The sequence below is a fragment of the Lycorma delicatula genome, chromosome 10, assembly GCF_047948215.1.
Source record: "Lycorma delicatula isolate Av1 chromosome 10, ASM4794821v1, whole genome shotgun sequence".
NCBI lineage: Eukaryota > Metazoa > Arthropoda > Insecta > Hemiptera > Fulgoridae > Lycorma > Lycorma delicatula.
In genome coordinates this window covers 5,431,498-5,459,308 of record NC_134464.1, presented here as the reverse complement: position 1 = coordinate 5,459,308, position 27,811 = coordinate 5,431,498, and the positions used below count along the sequence as shown (strand labels likewise).

Genomic DNA, 27,811 nt, shown 5'->3' with positions numbered 1-27,811 from the left:
GTAATATTGCAATGAAACATGTCATCTCATTTTCCATACAGTCTCTCAGCCGGTTTGTCTTTGCAGCATACTGGTTGGTGTGCTTGACCATCATGCTGATTACATCAAAGAAAAGTTGAAAATAAGTTAGTTGTGTATTTTCCTGACATTTAACTATGCAAAGCATTGGCCAGCTACTAGGATGTACTGCAAGAGGCCATTTTATCCACTACCCTTCATCAAGAACTTATCTTGAATTTGCACCTTCAGATAGACTAATAGTGGACTGGTGTCTTCTTTTAGAGTATTGAACAGAAAATTCAGATGTTGAGATAACTGACGTTGGAAATGTTGCTGCAAGAACCTCAGCGGATGGGACAAGTAAGGCTGGTGCATTTAACTGACTGGCTGGCATATTGTCTATAGTCAGGGCTTCATCACCGGAGTCCTCATCTGTAGCATTATTAGGTGGTAGCAATGAAACATCCAGACCATTAACGGGAATTTCACTTTCATTTGATTCCAATATATCTAGGAGCTCATGCAAAGTTACCGGTTTCCTAAAATAAAGATAATAATGATGTTTAAGGAATGTCAGTGGCAAAAGTAAAAGCTGTGAAAGTGTAGGATAGTAATAATAATAATTACAGTAATATAATGGTATATAAAGTGCAATCAAATGTTTAGAGTAATCAATAAAATGGTGTAAAAGAAACTTAACCCAGCGCTATGAAAAAAAATCTAATTAGGAACATGATGGGAATCGAACTAAAATCTTTGTAACTGGATGTTGATTTTGATTTGATGTTATAATGACTTGTTTTAACCTTTACTAAACAGTGAACAATAGGGTATACTCAAATTTCATGTCATTTCATTTTCTACCTGACCTGCTGCAGTCCTTCTGGAAGGAAGTCTTTAAAGAAACACTCACCGAATGCTCTATTTAATTTTTTTTACAATAAAACTATGCAGTAGTATAAAGGATACATTCTAGTTTATATATTTGTTAGATTCAGTATTAAAGATAAATAAAGATATGACATGTATCTGTCTACTTGAAGGTCAGGAAGGCTTGCCTTCTTTTTCTTCACCTGGATTTCACACAGTTGTAGAATCGATGTTCACTCACATATGGTCACTAAAAATATATGTTAAGAAACAGTTTTCCTTGTATTTTAAAATTATACAACACCATCTGTTGGATAATGAATCAAGTATAAGAAAATGTTGTTTATATAAATGCATGACACGCATCCTTCTGGAAGGTCTGCAGCCTAATCTGGGTACACACATAATAGTTTCATATATGAAGAAACTTTGAAGTTTCTTCAAAGAAAGAGTATTGAGTATTATATTCCATATGTCTCTATGTAATGTTTAATTTCTATTTTTAATGGTACTTAACTTTAGTACTGGCATGACATAGTTTTAAAAAAGAAACTATATAAATAATTTATGATAAAAAAATTAATTATATTAAATTATTTTTATTTTTTTTAAGGCATGTGAAATACCTGTAAGTCAAAATGAACACAGTCATTATACATGTGATGACAACGGAGAAGTTCGTTGTCTACCAGGGTGGACTGGTGATTTATGTGATGTACCGATATGCAGAAAAGGATGTGATCCATTACAAGGTTATTGTAAAAGACCTGGGGAATGCCGCTGTAAATTAGGTATGAAACTGCATACATTTTATTAATTTATCTACTCTTTCCATGATTATAGATTTAAAATAGTAAATTAATATTCCTATCGTCTGGTATCGACCTGATATTATAACAACCAAAACCAGTAAATCAAACACTATCATGCTGTATATTTACAAGCGTGAATTTAATTTATAGAAAGCAATAAATTCCTAACAATAATACTAGCATTTTTTAACATCAGTACTAGAAACAAATAACCTAAAATTTGTTATAATTCTACCATAAGAAAAAGATTGTGTTAAGAGCCAACAAGAATAAACACCAAGGGTGTTTGATAAGTTAGTGCAAAGTCAAGACATGGCCCTGATAGTACATTCTTAAGGTTATTTTTAGCTTCCAGCATCTTTGCTAGAAGCATACTCTAAATTGTGGTCGGATACATGCATAATGCTGTTGTTGTTGGCAGTCGTTTGAGTCAATCAAGTATTAAAAACATTAAAAAAATTGTTGATCGGTGATCAAACATTACTTTATTGAAAGGCAAAATCACAAAGGAGCCAGCCTCCATGGCGCGAGTGGTAGGGACTCGGCCTTTCATCCGGAGGTCCCGGGTTCGAATCCCGGTCAAGCATGGCATTTTCACACACGCTACAAATAATTCCTCTCATCACAAAGGAAACTAAAACCAAGCTAGATGAATAATACGGATTAATATTTTAAGTAATATGAATTCAGCTACATCAGTCAGAACAGTTAACGAGCGGTTTGTTTTTTTGGAGTGGCCATCTGAGCACAAATGTTGTTGAATGTTTGTGATGGTCTGATGAGGTTGCAACTGGAGAGAATATTGAAAAATTAATGATATAGTGACGAATTATAGAAGACTGAAAGAGTGGGGGATCATTAAGACAACAGGCATCTCTGATAATAATTGGGTGAATCATATTTTAAACGTATATTTACATATGCGCAAATTGTCTACAAGGTGGGTTCAAAATCTGTTATAAGGTCATTTGTTCACAATAAAACAGAAATTTGAACAAGTAAACATTTCTAAGCACAATTTGCGGCTGTTTCAATGTCATTGAGAGGGAGGGTGATGCTGTTTCATAATAGTAGATTTAGATTGTTCGTTCTAGCGCAGCAGCCAATCAGAGAGCAGCATTCTGATCACGTGACTTAAGCCGTGCACACTCTATTTTAGAGAAAAAGTTACATATATGCTGCCTTTTACAGGCAAAATTCACATATTTTACATTTAAAACGGCGATATGAAACGATATATAACCTTCATATCTCTATATAAGAAAAATATTTTCAAGAAAAAAGGGGGATGCGGTACAATCGGGTCAGTAATCAATAAGGCTGTAGATTTATTACCGTTTGAAGCTCATATTCCAGGTTATAATTATTGCGGTCCGGGTACGAACTTGGATAAGAGGTTGAAGCGTGGTGATAGAGGCATAAATAAATTAGATGAGGCGTGTAAACTGCCGATATAGCTTATTCGAAATATTCAGATAATAAAACAAGATCTCAAGCCGATAAAGCGCTTGCCGAACGAGCGTGGAAACGTGTGCTCGCGCCGGATAGCAGTTTGACTGAAAGAGCGGCCGTCTACGCAGTAACTAACCCGATGAAACTTAAATCCAAATTTGGCGGTAGACTGAAAAGTGGTGGTCGATTGAGGTTTAACAAAGGCGGTGGTACGGCTATGAAAAAAAAAATCGATTCAATACCAAATCGCGCTTTGTACGATCACGAAATGATTGAATACGCGAAACAATTGAAAATTCCACACTTCCGCGGTGTTTTTATGTTGGACGCTTTACCGAAAAAGATTTGGAAAAATGAATGCTCGATAGTGAATTTAGACACTTCAAACGGCCGCGGTACGCATTGGGTTTGTTTCCGAAAAATCGATAAAAATGTAGATTGCTTTGATAGCATAGGCGATGCGCATCCACCTCCAGAATTGATGAATTATTTCAGAAAATCCAACGTAACGTACAATTTCAATATATATCAAACCGACGACGATGTGATTTGCGGTCGATTATGTTTAGAATTTTTATCCGATTAAATATACGTCTTTTGTTTTATATTTTTTCTAAATAGATATGTTGTGTCTATTATCGATTGATGGCAACAGTTCGGAGATAAAAAATCATTTTTTCCTCCGATCGGCCTTTCAAAAGGCCAATACGAATTGGGTCTCAAATGGTTGATGACCGCTAACACTATCCCGAACGTCGAGGAACGCAAAAATAATAAATTTTGTTTCGCTTTGGAAAAGGATGTGAAAAACGATGAAAATAATAATTATGTGTTAACAAAAAAGCAATACATAACAATACCGACGGGCAGTTATGAAATTGAAGATATCAGTAACTATATACAGAATAAAATTAATCAAACGATCACATTGCAAGCAAACCCAAATACGTTACAGTGTGAAATTAAAAGCACCGTATGGATAGACTTTTCGGATACAGATTGCAGTATCGGCAGTCTGTTGGGTTATGGAGCGAGAGTTCTCAAAGCGAATACGACGCATCTTTCGGATCAAATAATAAATATCGTTCCCGTGAATGTAGTACGCGTGAAATGTAACATTATTTCGGGCAGTTATAGAAATGAAAATCAAGACCGCATTCTATATGAGTTTCCGCTGAGTGTAGATCCAGGCGATATGATTGAAGAATATACCCCTTATATTGAATTTCTACCGGTAGATGTGAGAGCAATTTACGATTTAGTTATATCGTTGACCGATGAAAATGATAATTTATTGAATTTGCGCGGCGAACGAGTAAACATGATGTTAGTTTTGAAAGAATCAAGGACCCATCGGAGTTTCTGAATAGAATATTGTAATTTGGTTTTTTATTTTTGTTATTTTAGATAGACATGCCGCTAGTATTTGAAAGTGATGATGAAATTGATGTTAAAAAAAGTTACAAATTGACCGAAGAAAGCGTTAAAACATTAAAATCTTTAGGTTTTGAAATCGTCGACGGGAAACTTAAAATCACCATTACGTTATTGAAATGAAAAAATTAAACTTTGTCTATAGAGATGAATTATTTAACAGTTAATAAAGTAGCGCGTTCAGATGAGTCCCTAACATATAATCAATTTCACAATCATTATTCCTTAGCGAATAAAATCGAAAAGGAGATTAAAATCCCTATAAATCACGTACGGTACGTGAATCCCTGGAACGGTACGTGTATACCGATCCAGGTGAAAGTTATTTGTTTGTTTCCGGAAAACTCGTCGGAACAGACGGAAAAAATCGACTATTTCAGAATTAGTTAATTTTGGTGTGGCCTTCTTATTCCAGGATATACGATATCTTATTAACGCGCAAGAAGTAGCTTCGGTGAGAAATGTAGGCGTGACAACGGTTATGAAAAACTCTCTTTCAATGACAAATTCTATGTCTACATCTGCCGAAATAGCGGGATGGATTAGTGGAAAAAATAAAGTCGATTTAGATGAAGATGGTAATTTCAATTTATGCATACCGTTATCGATGCTGTTGGGTTTCGCTGAAGACTATAAAAAAATAATCACAAACAACAGACAGGAATTGGTGTTGAGACGTTTTGTTAGTGATGTAAACGCGATACACGCTATGGTTCCCGACCATAAATCTAAGATAGAATTAACAGACATAGTGTGGGTTGTCCCATATCTTAAGGTAGCACCCGAATATGAATTGGAACTAGCTAAAATAAGAGATCAAAATAAAGATGTGCGTATGGCGTTCAGAGCGTGAGATCTTCATGAAAATACAGCGGTTCCTCAAACGAATTCTTTTATATGGAATGTGACAACGTTGTCGCAAATAGATAAACCGCGCTATGTTATTGTAGGTTTTCAAACCGATAGGGAAGATAAAGCCGTGAAGGACGCGTCAGAATTCGATTCGTGTAACGTTAAAAATATTTGTGTAATGAATAATTCGAATAAATATCCATATGAAGATTTACGAGGGAATCAAGCGTTGATGTATAGAATGTGTATTAATTTTCAAAAATCATATTACAAAAATGTAGATTCGCCGTACACGTTTTCCGATTACAAAACCAAATATCCCCTATATGTGATAGCCTGCTCGCGTCAAAATGAATCCGTAAAGATTGTTGTAATTGATTTGAAGATTAAAGTTGAAGCGGAAGAGAATTTTAAACCAAATACAGTAGCATATTATTTATTGATATACGATAATGTAATCGCGTATTCTCCGCTTACGAGTAAAGTGATAAAGCAAGAATAATAAGTGAAAGGTCGCAGATATTTTATTTTTTTTTTATTATCAATAGATTATTAATTTTGTATTATTTATTTTGCGCGAACAAAGGTCAATGCTACAGACGAGGGAATCCCCATGATGTCATGCACACGCTTTATTATGTTATTTGTATGAATGACTTATAGATACATTTCTGCCGTTTGATCGGTATTTTGCGACATCTCATAAATCTGAAGGAACATATACAATAAATACATATATAATTTTTTCCCTCAATAGATTTTAAGTTTTGTATTATTTATTTTCTAAATATAGACATTTCAGATGGACGTTTTAAAATTAAGAAATTGAATAATTTCGTTGATTTTCCTAAATATTTTCCTAAATTAAATAATTTCGTTGAACAAAACGCCGGTTTAGATTTAGTTTCAACGATCGATACGATTTTAAAACCGGGCGAAATAAAAATAATCGCGACCGGCATTGCTATATCGCTGCCTAAAACGTATGAAGCGCAAATAAGACCTAGATCGGGTATGGCGATGAGTTATGGCATTACAGTTGTGAATTCACCGGGCACGGTCGATGCTGACTATCACGTGAAATTAAAATCGGTCTTATAAATTTGGGCGATAAAGATTTTACGGTGCAGAGAGGGATGAGAATCGCGCAAATGGTAATATCCGAATACAAACGCATATCGTGGACGGAAAGCGAAACATTAGATGAAACCGAACGTAATGATAAGGGTTTTGGTTCGACTGGTCTGAGACAATAATCTGTTACTTAATTCGTATGAATGACCTACATATAGATACATTTATAATCAAGGCCGCGCTGTTAGATAATTTAACATTAACAACGAATATAATGTTTTTTTTATATAAAACTGTGAATATATTTTATTTTTTCGTTACATTCCACGTATATGAAATTGTTTTTGCAAATGTTGTTCAGTAAAGAATCATTAATGAAAAAATGGTGTTTGCAAAAGAGTGCGAAATACGTGAGTTTTGCCTGTAAAATTCTGCATATATGTAATTTTTTCTCTAAAACAGAGTGTACACGGCTTAAGTAAGTTGATTAATGATGATATCGATTGAAGTTGCTAACTCTACCGTCGCATAGGTGTCGGCTCTTTCCGGGTCGGCTGGCCTGAAAAAATGAAAAATATAAAATTTTTTTTTTTCAGGCTCGAGGGAACGGGCCTAACCTTTCGACGATCGCCTGCGGTCAACAGCTGCCGCAGGGACGCTCTTTATCTGCTTACCGGATTCAGCCCTATACTGTAGGATGTGGAAAAAGCCAATCTGTATATGGAGCAGTACGAACCAAGCAGCATGTCGTATGCGCGCTAAATTAATTCGATATTGTATTAGTTATTTGACTGCGAGTGGTATAAAATGTTCATATACGAGATGGTAACGTAATCGTGTTTTCTCCATTGACGCCTCTCTACTAATTATTAGTTAAAGAATCATTAATAACGCCGGTAAAAGAGTGTGAAATAGGTAAATTTTGCAGTATATATGTAAGTTTTTCTCTAAAATAAAGTGTGCACGGCTCTTAAGTCACGTGATCAGAATGCTGCTCTCTGATTGGCTGCTGCGCAAGAACAAACAATCTATATCTACAAATAATGGTTAATGAAACTCGAATACATCACTACTAAAATGAATTTTAAGGAACAGTACAAAACAATTAAGGAACAGGAACAGACAAAACAATGGATTGCAGTTGGGAAACTTGTTCCAAAGAAGGCAAAGACTGTTCCATGAGTAAAAAATATGAAGGCCACTACTGTATTTTTGAATGTTTGTGGCATATTATCTTCATTGACTTTCAAGAAAAGAGTGAAATGATAATCGGGTAATAATATATATTTTTACTGGATCTCTAAATGAGAGGGAAAACCAGATTTGATGAAAAAGAAGGTTCTTTTTCACCAAGACAATGCACCAGCTCACTGTTCTGTGACTGCAACAGCAAAATTGTTCAACTTTTACTACGACATTCTTCCATATCCTTCCTACTCACCAGACATAGAACCTTTTAGGCTTTTATCTGTTTCTAAAAAATGAAAAAGTAGCTTGCTGAAAAAAATGTACCCAGAATAATGATGTTATTGCCGAAACATCGCCTTTTTTTTTTTAATATTTAGATAAATCATATAAGGATAGAATAGAAAAACCTAAGCTTCATTGGACCAAGAGTATAGACTTAAAAGGAAATTATGATGAGAAATAAAAAAGATATATTCCAAAAAATTGTCTCTTCTAAACTTTTGCAAGGACTTCTCAAAAACCCCTTTTAAGTAATATAACTAACTTAATAACTAGGATGATGTATCCATGTGTTATCATCCCTATATCTCAAATAAATGGATATAGATTCAGTTAAGTCTAAAGTCTGATTTGACAAAATTTTTTCTGCAGTTTTAGGAATCACTAGAATAGAGTAAATAAATTAAAATGTTTTTAAAAATTACCCAACTAAACGAAAACTGATTGAACGTTCTGTATAGATGGTTGGTTTTATGTACCCCAAAATTACAATAATATCATTACAGCTGGAGACTTCCTTGTACTATACCGTATGAAAACAGGTGAGAGGATTTCCTTTAAGGAAGCCCAATACTGTTTTTTAACTGGCAATTAAAAACTTGTCAGAAAATCAATTTAAAAACAAAACTTGTTATATATAATGAGCTGCTCCATCTTGTATAAAGACGTACTGATGACCTAAAGGATTAAGTTAAGGATGACAAAAGGAAAAATAAAAGGATGACCAAATTTCCTTTAATTTTATTTTATGGTTATATGAAAAAGAAAAAATATTTTTATAAGTAGTAAACTAAAATAAATATTTTAACAGGTTTTTATGGAGAATTATGCAATAAATGTATAGCGCTTCCTGGTTGCCAACATGGTTATTGTAACAACAGTTTCGAGTGCATTTGCGAAGAAGGATGGGATGGTCTGTTTTGTTCTGATCGTAAGTATATATTTTTTAATTATTATATATCACATTCAATCAATTTAATAACACACCATATTTAATTATGAGAAATATTATTATTTAATTTTTTTTTTAAATATGAAAATCATTAATAATTCAAATGATATAAAATAAAAGTTTACCTATTATCACAACATACAGAACATAGAATAGCAAAAAGAAAAAATATATTAGATTCAAAAATTCATACAGTTGATTAACTTGTAACACATAAGACAAGAAGGAAGCAGAAGGCGTAACCTAAAAATAAATGTAGCAAGTTGCAGTAACAAAATAATTTTGTTTTATTTAAATAAAACAGTTGTATTCAGTTATCTGAATGTTTAACTCTACTTAAGCCAGGTGATTAGAAAATAATATGAAAAAAGAGAGAAATATCCTGGACCCAAAAATCAAAGATGGGATTTGATTATTGAAATTTGATGATGAAATTTACAAAAAGAACAGGAAGATATTTACAAAGTATTATTAAAAAGCGATGATTATGTTTTTCGGGACACATTTTTCAAATGGATAACAATCCTGCAAAAATTTGGGTTGTAAAATTTTTTTTTAACTTTTGATAATCGATTTCTATGTATTTTTTAGCGTTGAACCAAAAATAACCTTCATATTTTCTTTCCATCATGTAAAAGATTTTTCACTAATCGCAAATTTCAACATTTGTAAATAGTTAAAAATTGTGAAAATGCGATATTATAAAATAGATATGAAAATTTTTTATAGTAAATTAATATAATATATTTACTTTTACTGCTTATACTATGCATTCTTACAGCTAAACAGTTGAATGGTCTGAAGAAATTTTTAAATTAACTATTTAATTTATTTTTATGAGGTATGTCATGCCTTTGGAAACCACCCTCCCTCTTCTTCCACCTTAATGGTGAAGTATATAATATATTTTCAATTTTATTCTATGTGTCGAAGTATATATATACATATTATACATAGGCATCTATATATGCCTCACACAAACTGGTATAGACATAATAAATAAGAAAAGTAACTAAATAGGGGTAAAAAAAAATAAAGAAAATAATCCCCAAAACTATTAAAACATTAAAGGAACAAAATCACAGTACCCTATTTGAAAGTAATATAAATAATTTGTAACTAACTTATTATTTTACTAATCTTTTTTTATATAACATTTGTTTTATACTAATGCATTATATTTATTATAATTAAAGTTATTAACTATAAATTCAAATACATTAATGGGAATGTAAAAGTTGACAGATTAGTTTCAGTCTCAAAAACTATTTCTTCAACGATTATTTTTATTTGTATTCTTTTTCTAAACCTTTCTAAATAAAGTTTATTACTTTTTATACATTTAAATTTTATTTTGATAAAACTATGTAAAATAAGTAACTGGTTTTTTCTAATAGCTGTGGACCATATTTAAGATTCCTTGTTCATACATATTCTGTGCATTTTTGACATTCTAATTCTCAGTCTTTCATTATGCTCTTCTATGATTTTTCTTTTCTTTCTTATAATTTTCCAGTATTCAAAATTATAAACTTTTTTTTTAAATAAGTCTCTATTTAAAATATTATCAGCATAAATATTTAATTCTTGTAGGTTATTTTCTGTTTCCAAGAACCAGTTTGGTTTAAGGTTTTTGCTACTGTAAAAATCAAAAGCTTTTTTAATTAAATGTAAAATTAAAATTGTAATTAAACTCTTATTACACAAGTCTGCAATGGTTGTGTTTTTTAGTTTTTGATAATTGATTCTTTTGAAAATAACCTTCATTTTTTTCCATAATGTCAGGATTTTTTTTTCGCAAATTTCAAAATTTGTAAAAAATTGCGACTCTATAAGTGTAAAAAATCATTTTGAATTTTAATATTTTATTGAAATTCTTTGGTTCATGAACTGTTAATGACACAAATTAGGGACATACACATTTAAAAAAAAAATTGAATCAAATTTTATTAAGGTAGTTGAAAATCCATAAAAAGTTTGATGAATATTCACTACTGTATTTTTGAAAGGAGTATTTTTGTAAACAGTAAGGAAACACACTCAAAAATCTATGAATTTGTGTTTTTAAATTAGTGAAAAATATGGTCTGGATTTTTTGTTGGCTTGGGAATAACCAAAAATAACAAGAGGCCACCTAACTACAACTGATCTTCTTAAATCTGGTTTAGAGATGGAAAAGTACACTTTAATATCTTTTATATTTTAATTGTAAAGTACTAGTTGTAAATAATAAAGTATTGTAACATATTTTGTCATTGATTATATATTTGGATTGCAAAAACCTTTCTTTGTTTTTAATAACTTGAAAAATTTTCATAAGGGGTTGATATAATCTACGATTGCTTATAATGTTTAAGTTAAACATTTTTAGATATATTTTTTTAGCAAAATTAGCAATGCTTGCAAGTAGTAAAGTATGTAAAAAAATGATTATTAATAAAATGTAATAGAATATATTATATCATTATTATTTTTGACTGATGATAAATATTTTACAGCAATCTGTCGACTAGATTGTCATGCAACTCGAGGTTATTGTGAATGGCCAGCAGAATGCAGGTGAGTAATTTAATTCAATTGTTTATTTCTATATTTCATTTATGTGTACTAACATGTCTAAATTTCTAAGTGCGTATATATTGTTTACGACTATCTGTAGGGTCCTGTGGTTCTACAAAATCATCTAAAATGGAAGAAATTTCCTCATTTATTTGATAAAAAATCTTCTAGATTTGTTAGAAGACACTGGTTCTGGAAGAAAAAGTAAATATTTGGTTTCATCACGATAGCGGTCCAGCACATTTTAGTCGGTTGATAACAGATCACTTACAAGAAAACTTTTCCTGAAAAATGGATAGGTCGCGGTGGACCAGTATCCGTGAACTGTCAGATCACCTGACTTTAACCTCTTGACTTCTTTAAGGTCATTTAAAAAAAAATTTGTTTATTCTACTCCAGTCCTCATTATTGAAGATCTTAGAACCCAGAATGGATTTAATCAATAAATGAATACTTAAGAAACTTTCAAGCAGGTAAGACTTTTTCAGAAGAAAAGTAGTCTAATGGTGGTCACTTTGAACATCTCCTTTGATTACTTTTAAAATAGTCATAATAATTAATGGTATTTTAAAAATAAAAGTTACTTATATTAAAATGATCTTAATTTTCTAGTTTTGGAAATGAAATTGTTGAATTTATTTTTGGTAATTATTGTTTTTTATTTTTATCTTGACAAAATTATTACGTACTTTGAAAATAATTAAAGAAGAAGTAGTAACAATTTTAATAATAAATCAAGTACCTGATTTAATAGAGAAGGAATGATGAGATCTAGCAGAAAATTATGTCATACATTTTTAGTCATAGTTGTTATTTGTCAAATGATTTTCAAAACCAAGGTGTCAATTTGTTCATATTCTTACCCCTGTAGGGGAAAGAATCACCTGCCTTTTGACAATCCTGTTTGCTACACCACCCTGTCCATTCCTAGCTTTGATGGACTTTACCAGAGGTTGTCTTTTAGACCCTCTAAACACGGTAGCATATCATAGTCACATCAGTTTGGCCTCAGGATGCCACAATGCAAATGCCTGGGCAGATATTTTCATCAGAGTATTTACATAACTTCTTTGGCTTCTTTCAATCATGACCACCTACCATACCATAACTTACAACTCTGAACTAATAAATTCACTGATTCACAGTAGTGCGATTCCTGTGCCTTCCTCTTAACACTATAGATTTCGCACAAAAACTTTTCCCATATCTAACTTCAATTAGACTATGCATTTAGATCACATTACTTGATTGTTTCTTTAAAAACCAAAAATACTATTCGCAAAACAAGTGTTCGCAACAACGACAATTTTGTCCTACAAGTCAGTTTATTATAAGTTCTCTCGATTTATTGAAAAATCCAAAAAACAAATTCATAAATTTTTACCCTTCTCTCTATGCTTTTGGGAGTGAGGTCAATATCTGCATCCTCCACAGCAGCTCTATCGCAGAGTTCTCAACACATCTATTCTGATCCTAACAGTGAATATCTCAGCTAACTGGGGCTTGGTGCCAAAACATCTATCTTGGCGAAGTAAGCACCCAGGCAGGCCTCTAGCCAGCTGGGTTGCAATTTTATTTCTACATACATAACAGTATTAAACCCCCTCAGCCATCCTCCACAGGGCTAAGAATCTCAGGGAGCCAGCAACTATGTTCCATTCCCGTTTGGTTTTCGAATTAACGTGCAGATTAAAACCAGAATTGATCCTCATAAGCTCTCTGCATATTTTTGTTCGTTCAGCTTTGTACCTGAGGCAGATTATAAGAAATGGTGCACATTATCAGTGGTCCTGCACTCTGGATACAAGCCTAAATTAATCGTCCGATGGCCATTGGGCGATTCAGGCACCTGACCTGCATAAATGGAAACCTTGGTTGTTTATTTATTTTATGTGCCCTGAGGTAAGTTGGCCTACCTTCTTTGTATCATAATGTAACTGGTGCTCAGTCGTCGCAAGGATATGAATGGGATACTAGAAATAACAAGGATTGCATCTTGAGAGACAGTCCTATAGGCACCAGTCACAGATAACAATAGGAGACGTGGGACTTTCAACAAAATATTCTTATAACATTTGTACCTCTTTTGATGCGGTGCTCTATAATATAGAGCACCACATTTATACCTCATATATAGGTGCTATATAAATCATTATAGCTTCGCATATACCCTTACATAGAAAATGCATGATTCTGAAATTAAGCTTCCAATCAGGGTGAACTACTCTCTGAACACCAAAAAAAGCATTACAAACCTTTTTGGCAGCATATTGAAACTGCTCCTTGAATTGAGGATTCTCATCAAGGATAATACCCAAATATTTCTTCAAAGAGATGATATACCTTATATGATGACCTGGCATTTTCACATTTGAAAGTGGAAGGTTTGAAGCGGAATTCACAATAAAATGCTTGACATTTTTTACGAAAAAAGAAATACGATAAAACTAAAGATTATTGAGATATAAAGAATTTAAGAATTGACATGGCTACCATTTTCAAATTTGTAAATGTGTTTACAGAATAATTTTTTATTAATTAAATAACATCGATATAAATGTGTGTATTAAATAAAAATAATATTGTGATTCCTTTATCCGATCTTGAGATATAAATTTTTATTAATAAATGCAAAATGGCGGTCAGAAGGAAACAAAGGGGAAATCAACATTTTTTCATACAACATTTTTTGTTTATTTTTTCACGTAGAATCCAAAAATCTATCATTTAAAATTTGGCCAGCCCACCATTTTAGGTACACTATAAAGCAAAACATAAAGAAAAGAATACACGACTAGAAATTAATAAACAAAACGTTTTACCTGTATATGTAAAATAAAATAAAAATTTAAAAAAAATACAACTGCATTTTGAGTTGAAATACGATACTTTACATAATCTTATTTATTTATTGCTAAAACTGCCTGGCTGGCTGTGAGTATAGTAATAAGGTTTGGTTTTCCATTAATTTATTTATTCTTTACGTTTTTTTTCTTTTATGTATTTTAAAACAATTCCTTTATACCTATCTGATGATAATTAACCATCAAAGTGTGCATTTAATGATAAATTATTCTTTTTTTTGCAAACAGTTTTTGAGCACTTTTCTCTTCTGTCTTATTTCAATGACTATTTAACAAAAATCTCAACTCTCCTTACTGTTTAATGATAATAATGGTTTAAACAAACCATTATTATCAAGCCTTATTTAAAGGCTTGAATAAGCTGACCAGGATAGCCTAAAAATCAGATTAAAATTAGAAAAGACATCTTTGTGTTTGTCATAGAAATACAATATAAATGGTTATGTATTGAACATAAGATGATTAAATGTATAAAGTGCAGCTGTAAGAAAGCACGAATGGTACAACATGTTTACTTCATTTCAGAAATAGCTGCAAATGATAATGCTTCCCCTTCAGTCAGTATAACTCCTACTTCTGCCTACAAACTACTATTAATTTGTTTTTCAATGCTTGAAGCAATTCTACGGGTTAAGCCTTTGAGCAATTCTGCCATTCTCATCTTTATTAATTACATTAATTGAAATGCAAACTATTTTAACTTTCACTTACAAGGTCGAGTGAACCATCCTTTCAATGTTTTTTTAATTTTTAAAAGCAGATACAGTTGCTCGGTGAGAAATGTGGAAAATAAAGAATTCTTAAAGATTGGGTTGTATTTAACAGCCAAAACATTTTATGAAAAGGAGATTAACATAGGATCCACTTCGTCTATACAAACCAGTTTCTTCTTTCATACTTTTATTTTTTTTTTTCAATGCTTTCTTAATATGTTAATGTAATAATTCTGATTGCCATGTGATCCTGAAGACACAAACTATTGTTCAATCATAATTCACTATATCAAAGAAAACTTATAACTTTGCTTCTACTTGCTTATTTGGCTTTTTCATTTTCTGTAATCTTGTAGACTTCAAAAGCATGGATTTTTTTCTATTTTTTACTTTTAGTAAGTGCACACACACTTATTTTAATGGGGGAGATGAAATAAAAAAAAGAATAGGTAAAAATAAAAAGCAAGACAGACACTTTCTGGGAATCGAATGCTAAGTTCAGACTATTACACCAGCTGACTGACCTTTATGTAATTGTGTGATACTGAGTAGTCTTAAATGTCTTTCAGAGAATCCACTTGCTTTTTTATATGTAACAAAATGCTGAAATAAGTTATCTCTCTGTTACTGATGAAGATTTTTTAAATCATTCTTGTATACAATTTTTTACACTAAATTTATTCTATAAAATATATCTGCCATTTAGATCAACATTAATAACTAATGTAACTGTGATGGCTCAAATTTTGAAGTATTGTTCTTATACTATTTATTTTTTATCCATTTTTTTATTTTCACGGTTATTAAAATGTTCGTACTCTTCTGCTTTCATACTGTAACTTTACATTACAGAACTTAACAAACATGTTTCTTTATTCACAAGGTGAAAATCAATTTTTATTAAAATAAATTGTATCTGTATAATAATAATTATAATATTATTATTATGTTATAAGGTGTCGTCTCGGCTGGGCTGGAGAAACATGTAAAGAATGCCAAGTTTTACCAGGATGTCAACATGGTTATTGCACAAAACCACTTGAATGCCGTTGTCATGAAGGATGGACTGGGATATTATGTCAAACACGTATGTATTATTAAACCTCATATAAAGTACAAGTAAAATATATGATAAATTTACAAACTGTTAATTCATTGCTGATTTTTTATACGTAAGGGGAATTCAATAAAAAGTTGTAAACAGATTTGGTATAACTGAAAATAATAATGAATAGTTAAAAAAAATGTTATTACCTAAAACTCAGTTCCATGAAAATTTGTTAGGAGTCATTAGGTACCAGATACATATACTCGTGTGTACAGTTCAATTAAAAAAAAAATTACTGCTTGTGGAGTGATTCACAAAATATGTGTTATTGTCCATTTTTATAAGCAAAAGTATTTCTGGAAGAAAAAGGATATTCATAAAGATGCTTTTTCTTGTTTATAGAGATAAATGGTTATTATATAAAATAGTGCTCTATCAGGTAAGTAAAGCTCAAAGTGCACAGAAGTTATTTGTGCACCAGTTGTCTTGTGTAGACTGCAATAACCAAACAAAAAAGGAGTAGATGATTGATTCTAGCCAATAAACAATACAGCACCATACATATTTGTTTCAATTCCAGAAAGTCTGCTTATATATAGTTGCCTAGACGACCGATTAAGAAACAAAGAATTAATGTAATCTGCTTAAGATTCCAACAATATCTCTTGGTATATCAATGGAAAAGGCATACTTAACTAGATTGTCACTGGTGTGTGTGTGTGTGTGTGTGTGTGTGTGTGTGTGTGTATGTGTACATGTATGCATAATCTATACTACTCAAAATCAGCAAGTGCATTAATTTTTTTTTTCAGCAATCTGTGCTGACAACTGTCATAAGGAACATGGATACTGCAGAAAACCAGGTGAATGCAGGTTAGTAAACATATTTTCAATATAAAAAATATGTAAAAAAAACTTTTATTTACAGTTACTTATTTTAAGTAATCATGTTAAATAACAGTTCACACTGTAACATATTACCTCAGTGCAATAGATTGGTATTATTAGTATATATTTGCTAGTAAATATTTATTTTACTGGCACAATTGCTGTTTAAGGCTCTCTCTCTCTCTCTCTCACTCTCTCACTCTCTCACTCTCTCTCTCTCTCTCTCTAACACTCTCACTCACTCACTCACTCACTCACTCACTCTCTCTCTCTCTCACTTACTCACTCACTCACTCACTCACTCACACTCACTCACTCTCACTCACTCACTCACTCACTCACTCACTCACACTCACTCACTCACTCACACTCACTCACTCACTCACTCACTCTCACTCACTCACTCACTCACTCTCACTCACTCACTCACTCACTCTTCCTCTCCCCCTCATCTATCTTTGGAGTTGAGTACTGAGATTCTTGATAGTTTTCAGTTTTGATTGTATGGAGTCTTGATTCTTGTTAGTCTAGTTTGAGTGCAAGTGTGACTACAGATTTACAGACTTTTATATATATATCTTTCACTCTCGCCTCTCTCTGTGTGTGTGTGTTAGTTTAAGTCCTAGAGTTACTTTTGTGGATCAATTCTGATAACGACATCGCAATAAAAAATTCATTGATCAATAAACAAGTTAACATTTCAGTTGTCAAATAAACAGTTTTCAGGACAAAAAATATATAAAAAACAAAATGTAAGAACAATAAATAAAAAATTCATGAATAGAAGAAAAGTTCAACAGATAAAATGAAAGTCTGAAAACATATCAAATACAACTGATAAAAATATATCTTAAGTACTATATATAATTATGTATATTTTTAATAAAACCTTAAAAAACGATCAACATGTAGTACAGTTATCCTGCCGAGTTAGCCTAGTGGTTAAACTCCTCATTGCAAAATCAGCTGATTTTTGAAGTTTAGAGTTCTATGGTTTGAGTCCTTGTAAAGGCAGTTGCTTTACTGTGGATACTACTGGTGTTCTTGGTAGTTGTGTTTTAATTAACCACACGTCTCAGAGTGTTTGACCTGAGTCTGTTCCAGACTACATTTTTACCAGTTCGTTTACACATACACTACAGTTAGTCCTGGCAAGGCTGGTGGCAGTAATTGCATTTGCCTATATACACACACACACACATATATATGCACATACACATACACACACACACACACCCTCACTCACTCACTCACTCAAACCCTGCTAGCTGGAATACTGAGTGGAGAATTATATGTATGTAGTTCTACAATATCACACTCAGCCATGTTGTGTAATCGTTAATCTAAGTAAAGTGTGAAGTATACATTTTAATATTTAATATTAACATTTTATTTTACAGATTTTTAAAATTAAAATTATTAATTTTAATGAAAAGCTGAACTAATTAAAAGATTCAATTTCCAATTATTAATTTCAGATGCAAGGTAGGATGGTGGGGTCAGAACTGTGATCAATGTTATGCTTATCCAGGATGCGTTCATGGTTCATGTAGACGGCCATGGGAATGCAGTTGTAAACCAGGATGGGGAGGAATGTTATGTGATCAAGGTTAGTTTAATTAATATGATTTAAGAAGTGCATAACACAACTTTGATAAAAAAAAATATGCTTTTTAAGTAAATATATCCTTGTTAATCATGTGGCTAGTGTTCCCGTTAGCACTAATAATAATATTTCTGTAGTGAACATAGTAAAGTTTTTGCGAATGTTCTGCCACATGATAAATTTTTGTGGGCTGAATAATTTGATTTTGTTACTTTGAAGTACTTCAATAAAATACTAAACCATCATCATTATTAAATATTTATCATTAGTAGTTCTCTGATCAGTAGACCTGATTAATTTTGTACTGAATTTAGCAGAATTGAGCTTAAAACTAAGTTTAATTATTTAAAAATAAAATACAAAATGGAATCTTCGATCATAATTCACACCAAGAAGGTTTAGTCAGTCCCAAAAAATTATCTTACTGTATTAACAGTATTATAAACAGTGTTTATAATACACTGTTACACTGGAATAAGTTAATTATAAAATACTTAATACTTAATTATAATACTGGAATACTGTCAGTAGTAAAACCAGGAATACTGACGATTTTTCACAGAGTACTGTCGACAAGCTACTTTTGCCAATTTCTTATATACATATTTTTATTTTTCACATTTTTACTTCCTTGCGAAGTAAAGGAAGTATTGCGATCACAAAAAATTTCAGTTTTCAGATTTCAATGGAAATATCCATTTTGACCATCCCTGAATCCATTTTGACTAGTTTTGGTGTGACGTCTATGTATGTATAACCCACTGGGTTGGTCTAGCGGTGAATGCATTTTCCTAAATCAGCTGATGTGGAAGTCAAGAGTTTCAGCGTCCAAGTCCTAGTAAAGGCAGTTACTGTTATATGTACTTGAATACTAGATTGTGGATACCAGTGTTCTTTGGTGGTTGTGATTCATTCAATTAACCACACATCTCAGAAATGGTCAAACTGAGGACTGTACAATACTACACTTCACTTACACTCATACATATCATCCTCTGAAGTAATACCTGACAGTGATTCCTAGAGGCTAAACAGGAGAATAAAAAGTATGTATATATGTACACACATATCTTGCATAACTCAAAAACGATTAGCTGTAGTACGTTGAAATTTTGAATTTAGGACTGTTGTAACATCTAGTTGTGCACCTTCCCTTTTGATTGCAACCAACTGAACCAAAAGTGTCCAAAAAAAGCCCAAAATCCAAAATATTAGGATTTTGGACATTTTCTTAACTGCAATAGTAATAAGCCTTCATTGAGAGCTTTTCAACGATAATAAGTGGTACTTATTTTCATTGCTTTCAGAGTTATAGCCAAGTAAAATTTTAATTATGAAATATTTGGTCTTACAGGAGGATAGCATGTCAGTTCGAATCGGACTTCATCCCTCTTTTTTTTAACTTTTTTTTTAATTTAAATTTATTGTTTTATTAACCTCTGATTATAAAAAAAATTATGATAAATAATAATTCGGTAATAACAATAAAAAAAAATATGAAAAAATATCAGAAGTTATTAATGAAATAAAATTTTATGTACTTTTTAATAAAAAAAGAATGTGTTTATGTAATTTAATAGGTGTACAAGGAAGTAATGTGATGTCCACATCAGGTTTGTAAGTTTTTTTTTTGTAACAGGGAATCACAATAACATGAAAACAAATGTAACAGTAAAGATTTCTCTCAATTTGACAAAGGCATGATGCTGTTTAGTAATATAAAGAATATCCTCAGTGAGACAGTAAACTTATAGATGGATTAAAATATTTAACATGCAGCTGCTAAGAGAGATTGGAAATAGTGCATGAAGAGTTGAGGGAGATACAAGTATGTGGCTTGGCAATAGAAACTTTCCCTGCTGGCTAAGAAATGTAGCACCCTATTTTGAAATAGAAAATAGAAAGAAAAATCAGACATTTATATTGCTCCACAACGAAAATTATAACAAAATAACGTAAAAATTGGAAAGCTCATTAGGCCATAACTGTATCACAAACACATGAAATGTTAAAAGGTCAAATTAAAAACAGGACCTAATTTCAGTGTCAGTAAAACAGAACAAGGTTTTATGATAAGGGCTGTCAGATCATGTTTGGTGCCACTAAATATAAATTTTGAAGAGCATATTTAATTGTATAAATATGCTCTTTTATAAAAAAAGAAAAGCATATAAGAACATTTATCCCCAATAATTAACACTGTCCACTTCTATTAAATCAAATAATGAAAGTAGTTTTGAGTTACACAGAAAAACACTTCAGCCTATAAGCAATTGACTTATTATGTTTGTGTAAGTAAATCACTAACCATTTAAAAGATGTACTGACAAATTTAAAATTAAATTAAAAGATTTCATGATACAGAAACTATATTAGTATTTTATTAATGAGTTTTTAATTAATATAAATTAAATAAGCCTAAATTTTTTTTCATCTGCATTTATTGAGTACTGATTAAAATAAATTCAATATTTTTGAATTAATGTCTTCACATTGATTAATACATTCTGTTAAGATTTATTACTTAACTTGTTTTCTTATATAAATACAATTTACATATATTAATGTAAAATATAATGATTTCCTTTTACTATTTTAATAAATTTATACTCTTTAATTCTGCTCTGATTGGGGTTTTACGACTGTGTTCATTGATCCTTGATGTAAATAACAGAGTAATTTCATTTATTAAATGCGTACACTAATTAAGGATGAGATGTCAGTAAACTATGTCTATAAACAAAATTTATGAACTACTAACGGTGAAAAAGATAATGTTAGTGCTTAACGATAACATTGGTTATTCAGGAAAAGAGATGAGTTGGAAAAAAAATATTAAAGACTTGGGCTTTAGATTGAGAAAAACTGAAAATTACAGAAAGGTTCTCACCGAGTGAAATGCTGTGACGTAAGGTTTAGGTGTATTCAATATCTGATTACATCACATAATTTCCTTGTATGCCTATTAAATTACATACACATATTTTTTCAAAATGAAAAGTACATAAAATTTTATTTCATTAATAATTTCTGATATTTTTTCATATGTATATATTTTTTTACTGTTATTGAATTATTATCGCAAATTTTTTTTACAATCGGAGGTTAATAATTATTAACAAATCAATATATTTCATTATAAAAAAAAGGAGATGATGTCTGGTTTGAACCAATGTGTCTTCCCCTTGTAAGATCCAAATATTTCACTAATTAAAATTTTATTTGGCTATAACTCTGGAACCAATGAAAATAATTACCACTTATGATATATTATTGAAAAGCTCTCAATGAGGGCTTATTACTGTAGTTAAGAAAAAGTCTAAAATCCAATTTGTTTTGGATTTTGGCTTTTTTTGGACACTTGGTTTAGTTGATTGCTATCAAAAGTCAATTGCAGTCAAAATGGATTCAGGGATAATCAGAATGGATATTTCCTTTGAAATCTGAAAACAGAGTTTTTTTGCAATCACAATACTTCCTTTACTTCATACAAGGAAGTAAAAATGCATAACATATTTTATCACAGAAATTGATCAGATATTAATTAAAAATTTTTCAATTGGCCAATGAAATTTCACTATTTATATATATAATTAAATCAAATTAAATTTAAAAGTGTAATAATGTTCAAAATATTAGTTAGCTATATGTTGAGGTGATTAAAATTTCAAAAATTGTGTTCTGAAACCCAATACCAACATTACAATACATATTATGAAGGCCCATTCACTATTAGGTAATGAAGGAAGTTTATGCTAAACAGATAGTAAATTGTGGCTGTTACTGCTGTGGTACCATATATCAAGATTTGTTGTGCCGTCTGTACATTCAATTTAGTAATCTCCACCGGAAATATATTAATTTGAGAGATTTTAAAAAACTTAAATCTATTTTCTGCAAAGAAACACATTTTGTTCTTATCAACTATTTACTGGAAGCATAATAAATAGATTACCCTCCAAGTTGGTGTGTCTATATGTGGATCTACTTTAAGCACTAACATTAAGTATGTAAAGAAGCAAAAATGTAAATAAACAAACAGTTGAATAAACTATTAAATTTTAAATGTAATGGAATAAAAAATATATTAAAACTTAACAAAGCTTTTGAATTTTTAACCTACATACTGAAATTTAGTTGTATTCTATAAAAACATACGACACTGCTGGATAAGAGCAATAGGAATCGTGCGAAAACTGTTGTATGACATTGCTAAAAAAAAAAAAAAAAAAGAAATAACTGAAAAATATTATGTTAAGTGTAGAAAAAGTTTTAAGAAAGGTTTTTCAAAATTTTATGGAATTAATTTTATTCTTATTTGTTTAATTAAAATGGTATACAAGTTAGAAAATACCAGGAAACCATTTTTGATCAAGAAGGGAAAAAAGTATGTTTCTGTAGTGTTCTGTAGACTACGTTTGAATCAAACCAAATCGGTCTGTTAGTTTCATTAAAAATCGATCAGCTCTCAAGGCTGTACCAAGTTATAATAAGACATATATAGTAATTTTATAAAATGATTTCAGAACTGACTCACTGTGAAAACAATCCAGGAATTTGTGAAAATGGTGCTACCTGTGTCAGTTTAACAGAAGAAGATGGAAGCTATAGATGTTTATGTCCTGAAGGATTTACAGGAAGAAACTGTGAGGTCGACAAAAAGGTAAAATCAAGAACTTCCACACACTAATTATTTATATAGGAAACTTCACATTTTTATTTATATGAGTAATTAAAAATAAAGAGCTTTGTTAAGCAGTTATTGAAATAAACTGGAAAAACAGGATTGTGTTGAAAAATTGTTTTTAAACATTCTGCTTAAAATTTAAAACTAGATGACCATTTCAATTTTTTAAACAATCATCATCAGTAGCTATTTAAGAAGAAGCACACATAAAAATAAATAAATAATTTAAGAAAATAAGAAAAAAAAAACAAAAGTAGTATTGTTAGGTAGGTCTTTAGATTAGAGTAAAAAATTGAAAGTAAAGAATACTGTTGTTTTAAGGTAAAACTGTGCATTCTGTTGGCATTGACTAAAACAACAATAAATGTTAATATTTTCTACTTTAATTTTTATTCTACTGCTAAAATTTCTACCATTATAATATTTTGTAACCGCTATAAATTTGTTAGTTAATTTATTTTGTTGATTTTTCATTTTTTATTTACTTAACTTATTTTTTTATATACACAGTTTTTATGCGCTATCACAGTGATAATGATAATGACTGTTTAACAATTTATAAAGTCTTAAGAATTTAATAAAGTGTTTAAAAATACCTTTTAAGGATAATGTAGTTCTTCCAGTCTGAGTAATTCTTTAAAGTTAAAAAATTAAAAACGCATTTAAAAAATTTAATTTTATTAATATTAAAATTATTTTGTTTTTAATGACTCAAAGCTTTTTTATTATTTTATAGCCTCGTAAGCACTTTTCTAGTAATCTCTACTTCATCAGAAAAGTTGTGTTTTTATATACATTAAGTAAAACTTTAATGGTTGTAGGCTAACACGAATTACAAATCACTCCCAAAAATGGCATTACCATCTTAAAGAATAATAAGTTTCACGCCAGGCTTACTAGGAAATGTGAGGGAGAATCCTGTAACCCTGTGAAGAAGACACTGGGAAAGTGATTTCTTTACTGGGCTGAATATCATGTTTAGTGGTCATTTTGAGCAGATTATATTCAGCCCTGTCATCATACAAGTGACACTTTCACTTTGTTCACCGTCAGGACTGGCCGTATACTGAACCTCTGACTAAAGTAATTTTGTCCTCAAGTGTTTTCCAAGCTTCCCAGTCTTAATAAAGACTGCACAAATTATTACAAAAGTATAATTTAATGTATTCCTTTAATTTATGAAATGATCTGTGTATTATACTCCATTTCAACTCTGTACTTGGTGTGTTATATATTTACTATAAAATATTTTGAGAGATTATTAATTTTGTAATGTAAGAGCATGACATTGTCTTCCAGAAATTCTATATAAAGTTTTGTTTTATAAGAGTTTTATAAAATAACTAGAAAAAGATAGATGTCAAAAGTATTCATGAAAATACAATAAAGATTACAAAAATCATTTCCTTAATTAAAATTAAGGAGCTATAATGCCATAAATTAACAAAACTGCACCATAATTTATTTTTTAATAACAAAACCATGAAATTTTAACAATTAATTAATAAGTCATGATAATTAACCAGTTCAGGTTTTTTGTTGCAATAGGTATGGAAAACTGTTCCCTGAGGACTGTAAAAGAAAAAAGAAACAAATTCTGGTTGCTAATCCTAATGTGATATATTGATAATTATATTAATAAAAAGTGAATGTAACAATGGGATTTTTTTTTAAAATGTATTTAGCAGTGACGTTCGAGCACCCCCCCCCCCCCCCACCACCAAAAACAGATATTTTATTCCATTACCATGAAATTAAATGCCTGCCTTACCATTCATTTAAGATAAGGTTTTTATCACAAATAAATTTCAATTACCACTTGGATACATAACTATTATAAAACGCATAAAATCATGAAAAATAATACTGTCAACAGAAATTTAATTATATCAACAAGAAAATTTTCACATGCCAAAAAAGTGTCGCACACAAAAGGGACCAGCATGCATATAAAAACAAGAATATAAATTAAAACATTAATTAAGTACTACATACTTAAACATATAAAGTTATTAAGTACTGTCAACAGGCTATAAAGGTGTAGCTTTCAAACATGTCTGAGTAACTAATGTGGACACTAACAACCTAAATATAATGAAAACCTGAGGTATACTAATGCATATCATGATAGACAACCAGTTAAAAGAGAAAATACATAAAACAAATTTAGCAGTTGAATATTATGAGATCGTAAAAATTGTATTACTGTAGTATTTAACTATTATTTTAATTATTACAGGTTGAAAATATGTCAGGTATTGTGGATATTACAATGGGGATAACATCAACTACAACACCAAAAATTATGACTCAACGTCCAGTAATAACAACGACAATGACGATGTCAACAACAACCACTCTGACATCAACTGAAAGTGAAGCCCAAAATGAAACTGCATAATCATACTTGTATTTCCTTACATCAGTCTGTTAAAATATAATGAACTTTTTTTTAATAGTTATAAATAAATAATAAAAGAAAATTAAAACGATTTCTTAGTAGAAATAATCAGTATTTTTCTATTTTTACAAAGTAATACAAATAAAGAGAAATAATATGAAAGGAATTAAGATTTTAAAGAAAAAAAATATTTTTAATTAACAAACAATATAATCAACTTCTTAATATTTCTATTAATTAATAATAAAACCAAAACAAGATTAAATTTTTCTATAAACAAAAATTTAAATTATTTACGTATTTTAGGCTAAAATAAAAACAAAATCATTGATCTCGTATTAACATTCAGTTTAATCACAGCCATTGTGATACAGGAAACTACATGAAAATTTATATCTTGCTGGTAGAGACATTCCATTAAAAAGTATAAGTAATTTATATTGTAAATTGTGTAACCATTATAAATTTTGACTAGAATAGGCTCATAGGACTTAATTAGAGTGGTTAATTTATTTGTATTTTATAAATTTGTATTACGTTTATATAATATATATATATTTTGTTTATATATATAGTTTGTTTCATAACGAATAAATAATGTATAATTATTCATTGCTGTTAGTAACATATTTTGATGTGTTGAGTTACTGTAACTGGGTTTATGTTATCTTAGGATATAAACTTATCAAGCAGCATAGTCTTAATACATTGTTTCACAAATCCCAACATAAGTAAATTCATTTTTTTAAACAAATTAAAAAAAAAATATATATTTTTGTAAAAAACTTAAATTAGTTTAGTATAGAAGCTTACAATTGTAATTCTATAGCAAAATAATGAGGAAAATGTAGTTTCAGTTCATACTATTTTTTTTCGGCTTCATCAGTCCACTTCGCTGGGTGATGCTATTCTCATCTGTTCCAATCCATTTTGTGCTAATTTTTTAACTGTTATGTATTTACTACAGCCTCTTCGTCTTCCTCTATAGCTTTTACTTTCTTCATGTCACTTCATCGCTGAATTAATACATGGCCCACCAACCTAAACTATCTTTTGTATTAATTTTGTCACAGATTTCTCTTTTCTACAACTCAGACCTCTTCATTTAAAATTTTATTGGCCACCTATTTTCAACATCCTTTTGTACACTGGATGTCAAAGTTGTTATTTTTTCCGAATGTCTGTGCTTTGTTACAGTAAAATACACATAAATATTTGTCTCTGAACAAATATTTCTCCTTAATTCTTAGCTATGTATTTGACACTAGTAGATTATTTTCCCTTTGCTTTAAATATTTGCAGTACTGTGTCCATTATTTTCAGTTTTACAAACTACATAAAAAAAATTCTCTAGCTCAGATATGTTGTGGTTCATATCTTAATAAATTATTCGTCATTAGTATTTTAAAAAAAATTATATTTAATTTGTAAATATGGACATTTGATTATTTCAATTATCAACATAAATCTTATTCTATAGAGTAGAATTGCTTCCTGCAAATGATCAATACATAAATAATTGAATTTATGTGATGATAATAATACAGTAATGCTGATATTCGTGATAAAATAATATACAATATCAAATTCTAATTCTTTATATGAAGTATGAATTCTAATAAATGTTTCCATATGAATTCATGCATATCAGAATAGGGAATTAAAACTGTACATAAGTTTTTATCTTAAGCAATTTAATAATTTAAATAATAAAACTTTAAAATAGAATGTTTAAAATAAATCCAAAATGAAAAAATAATAAAATAAATTTAAAACCACAGAACGGTAGCATCTCAGCCTTTCATCCAACAGTCCTGGCTTCGAATCGCGATCAGTCATTTTTCATGTGCTAAATATTTTCATTTTTATTTGCCCATGAACAAGCTTCTTTGATAAATTAATTCATCGGTAAAACTTATCTATTATTTTTAATGTTCAGCTTATTAGCAGATGTTAAGAACATCTGCTAATTCTTATTTGTTTTTAACACACATTTAAAAAAAAAAAAAACATTTTTTTTTATTGTATAGCTTTTGTTGTGAAATATTGTAACACCCCAATGAAAATTCAGACCTTCGTCTTTTTTATCACTAATAAACAAAATAAATGTTTATATAATAATACATAAATGT

At 30.2% G+C, this 27,811-nt stretch overlaps 1 protein-coding gene across 1 annotated transcript; it reads left to right on the top strand.

Moving 5' to 3' along the window:
- Positions 1-327: 327 nt before the first annotated feature.
- On the top strand, positions 328-27,811 carry LOC142331649 (uncharacterized). Its single transcript, XM_075377672.1, has 9 exons — positions 328-360; positions 1,484-1,661; positions 8,773-8,892; positions 11,412-11,472; positions 16,006-16,136; positions 16,910-16,970; positions 18,464-18,594; positions 23,118-23,254; positions 25,518-27,811. Exons 1-9 carry the CDS (start codon positions 328-330, stop codon positions 25,677-25,679), a joined length of 1,014 nt encoding a protein of 337 aa, XP_075233787.1. The 3' UTR covers positions 25,680-27,811.

What these genes read in the sequence shown, in the direction of transcription:
- LOC142331649 (XM_075377672.1), top strand. Translation starts at nt 328, where the DNA reads ATGTTGCTGCAAGAACCTCAGCGGATGGGACAA. An exon ending in GGAATGCCGCTGTAAATTAG is followed by an intron (nt 1,662 to 8,772) that starts GTATGAAACTGC and finishes ATATTTTAACAG; the next exon opens with GTTTTTATGGAGAATTATGC. An exon ending in ACTGTGAGGTCGACAAAAAG is followed by an intron (nt 23,255 to 25,517) that starts GTAAAATCAAGA and finishes TAATTATTACAG; the next exon opens with GTTGAAAATATGTCAGGTAT.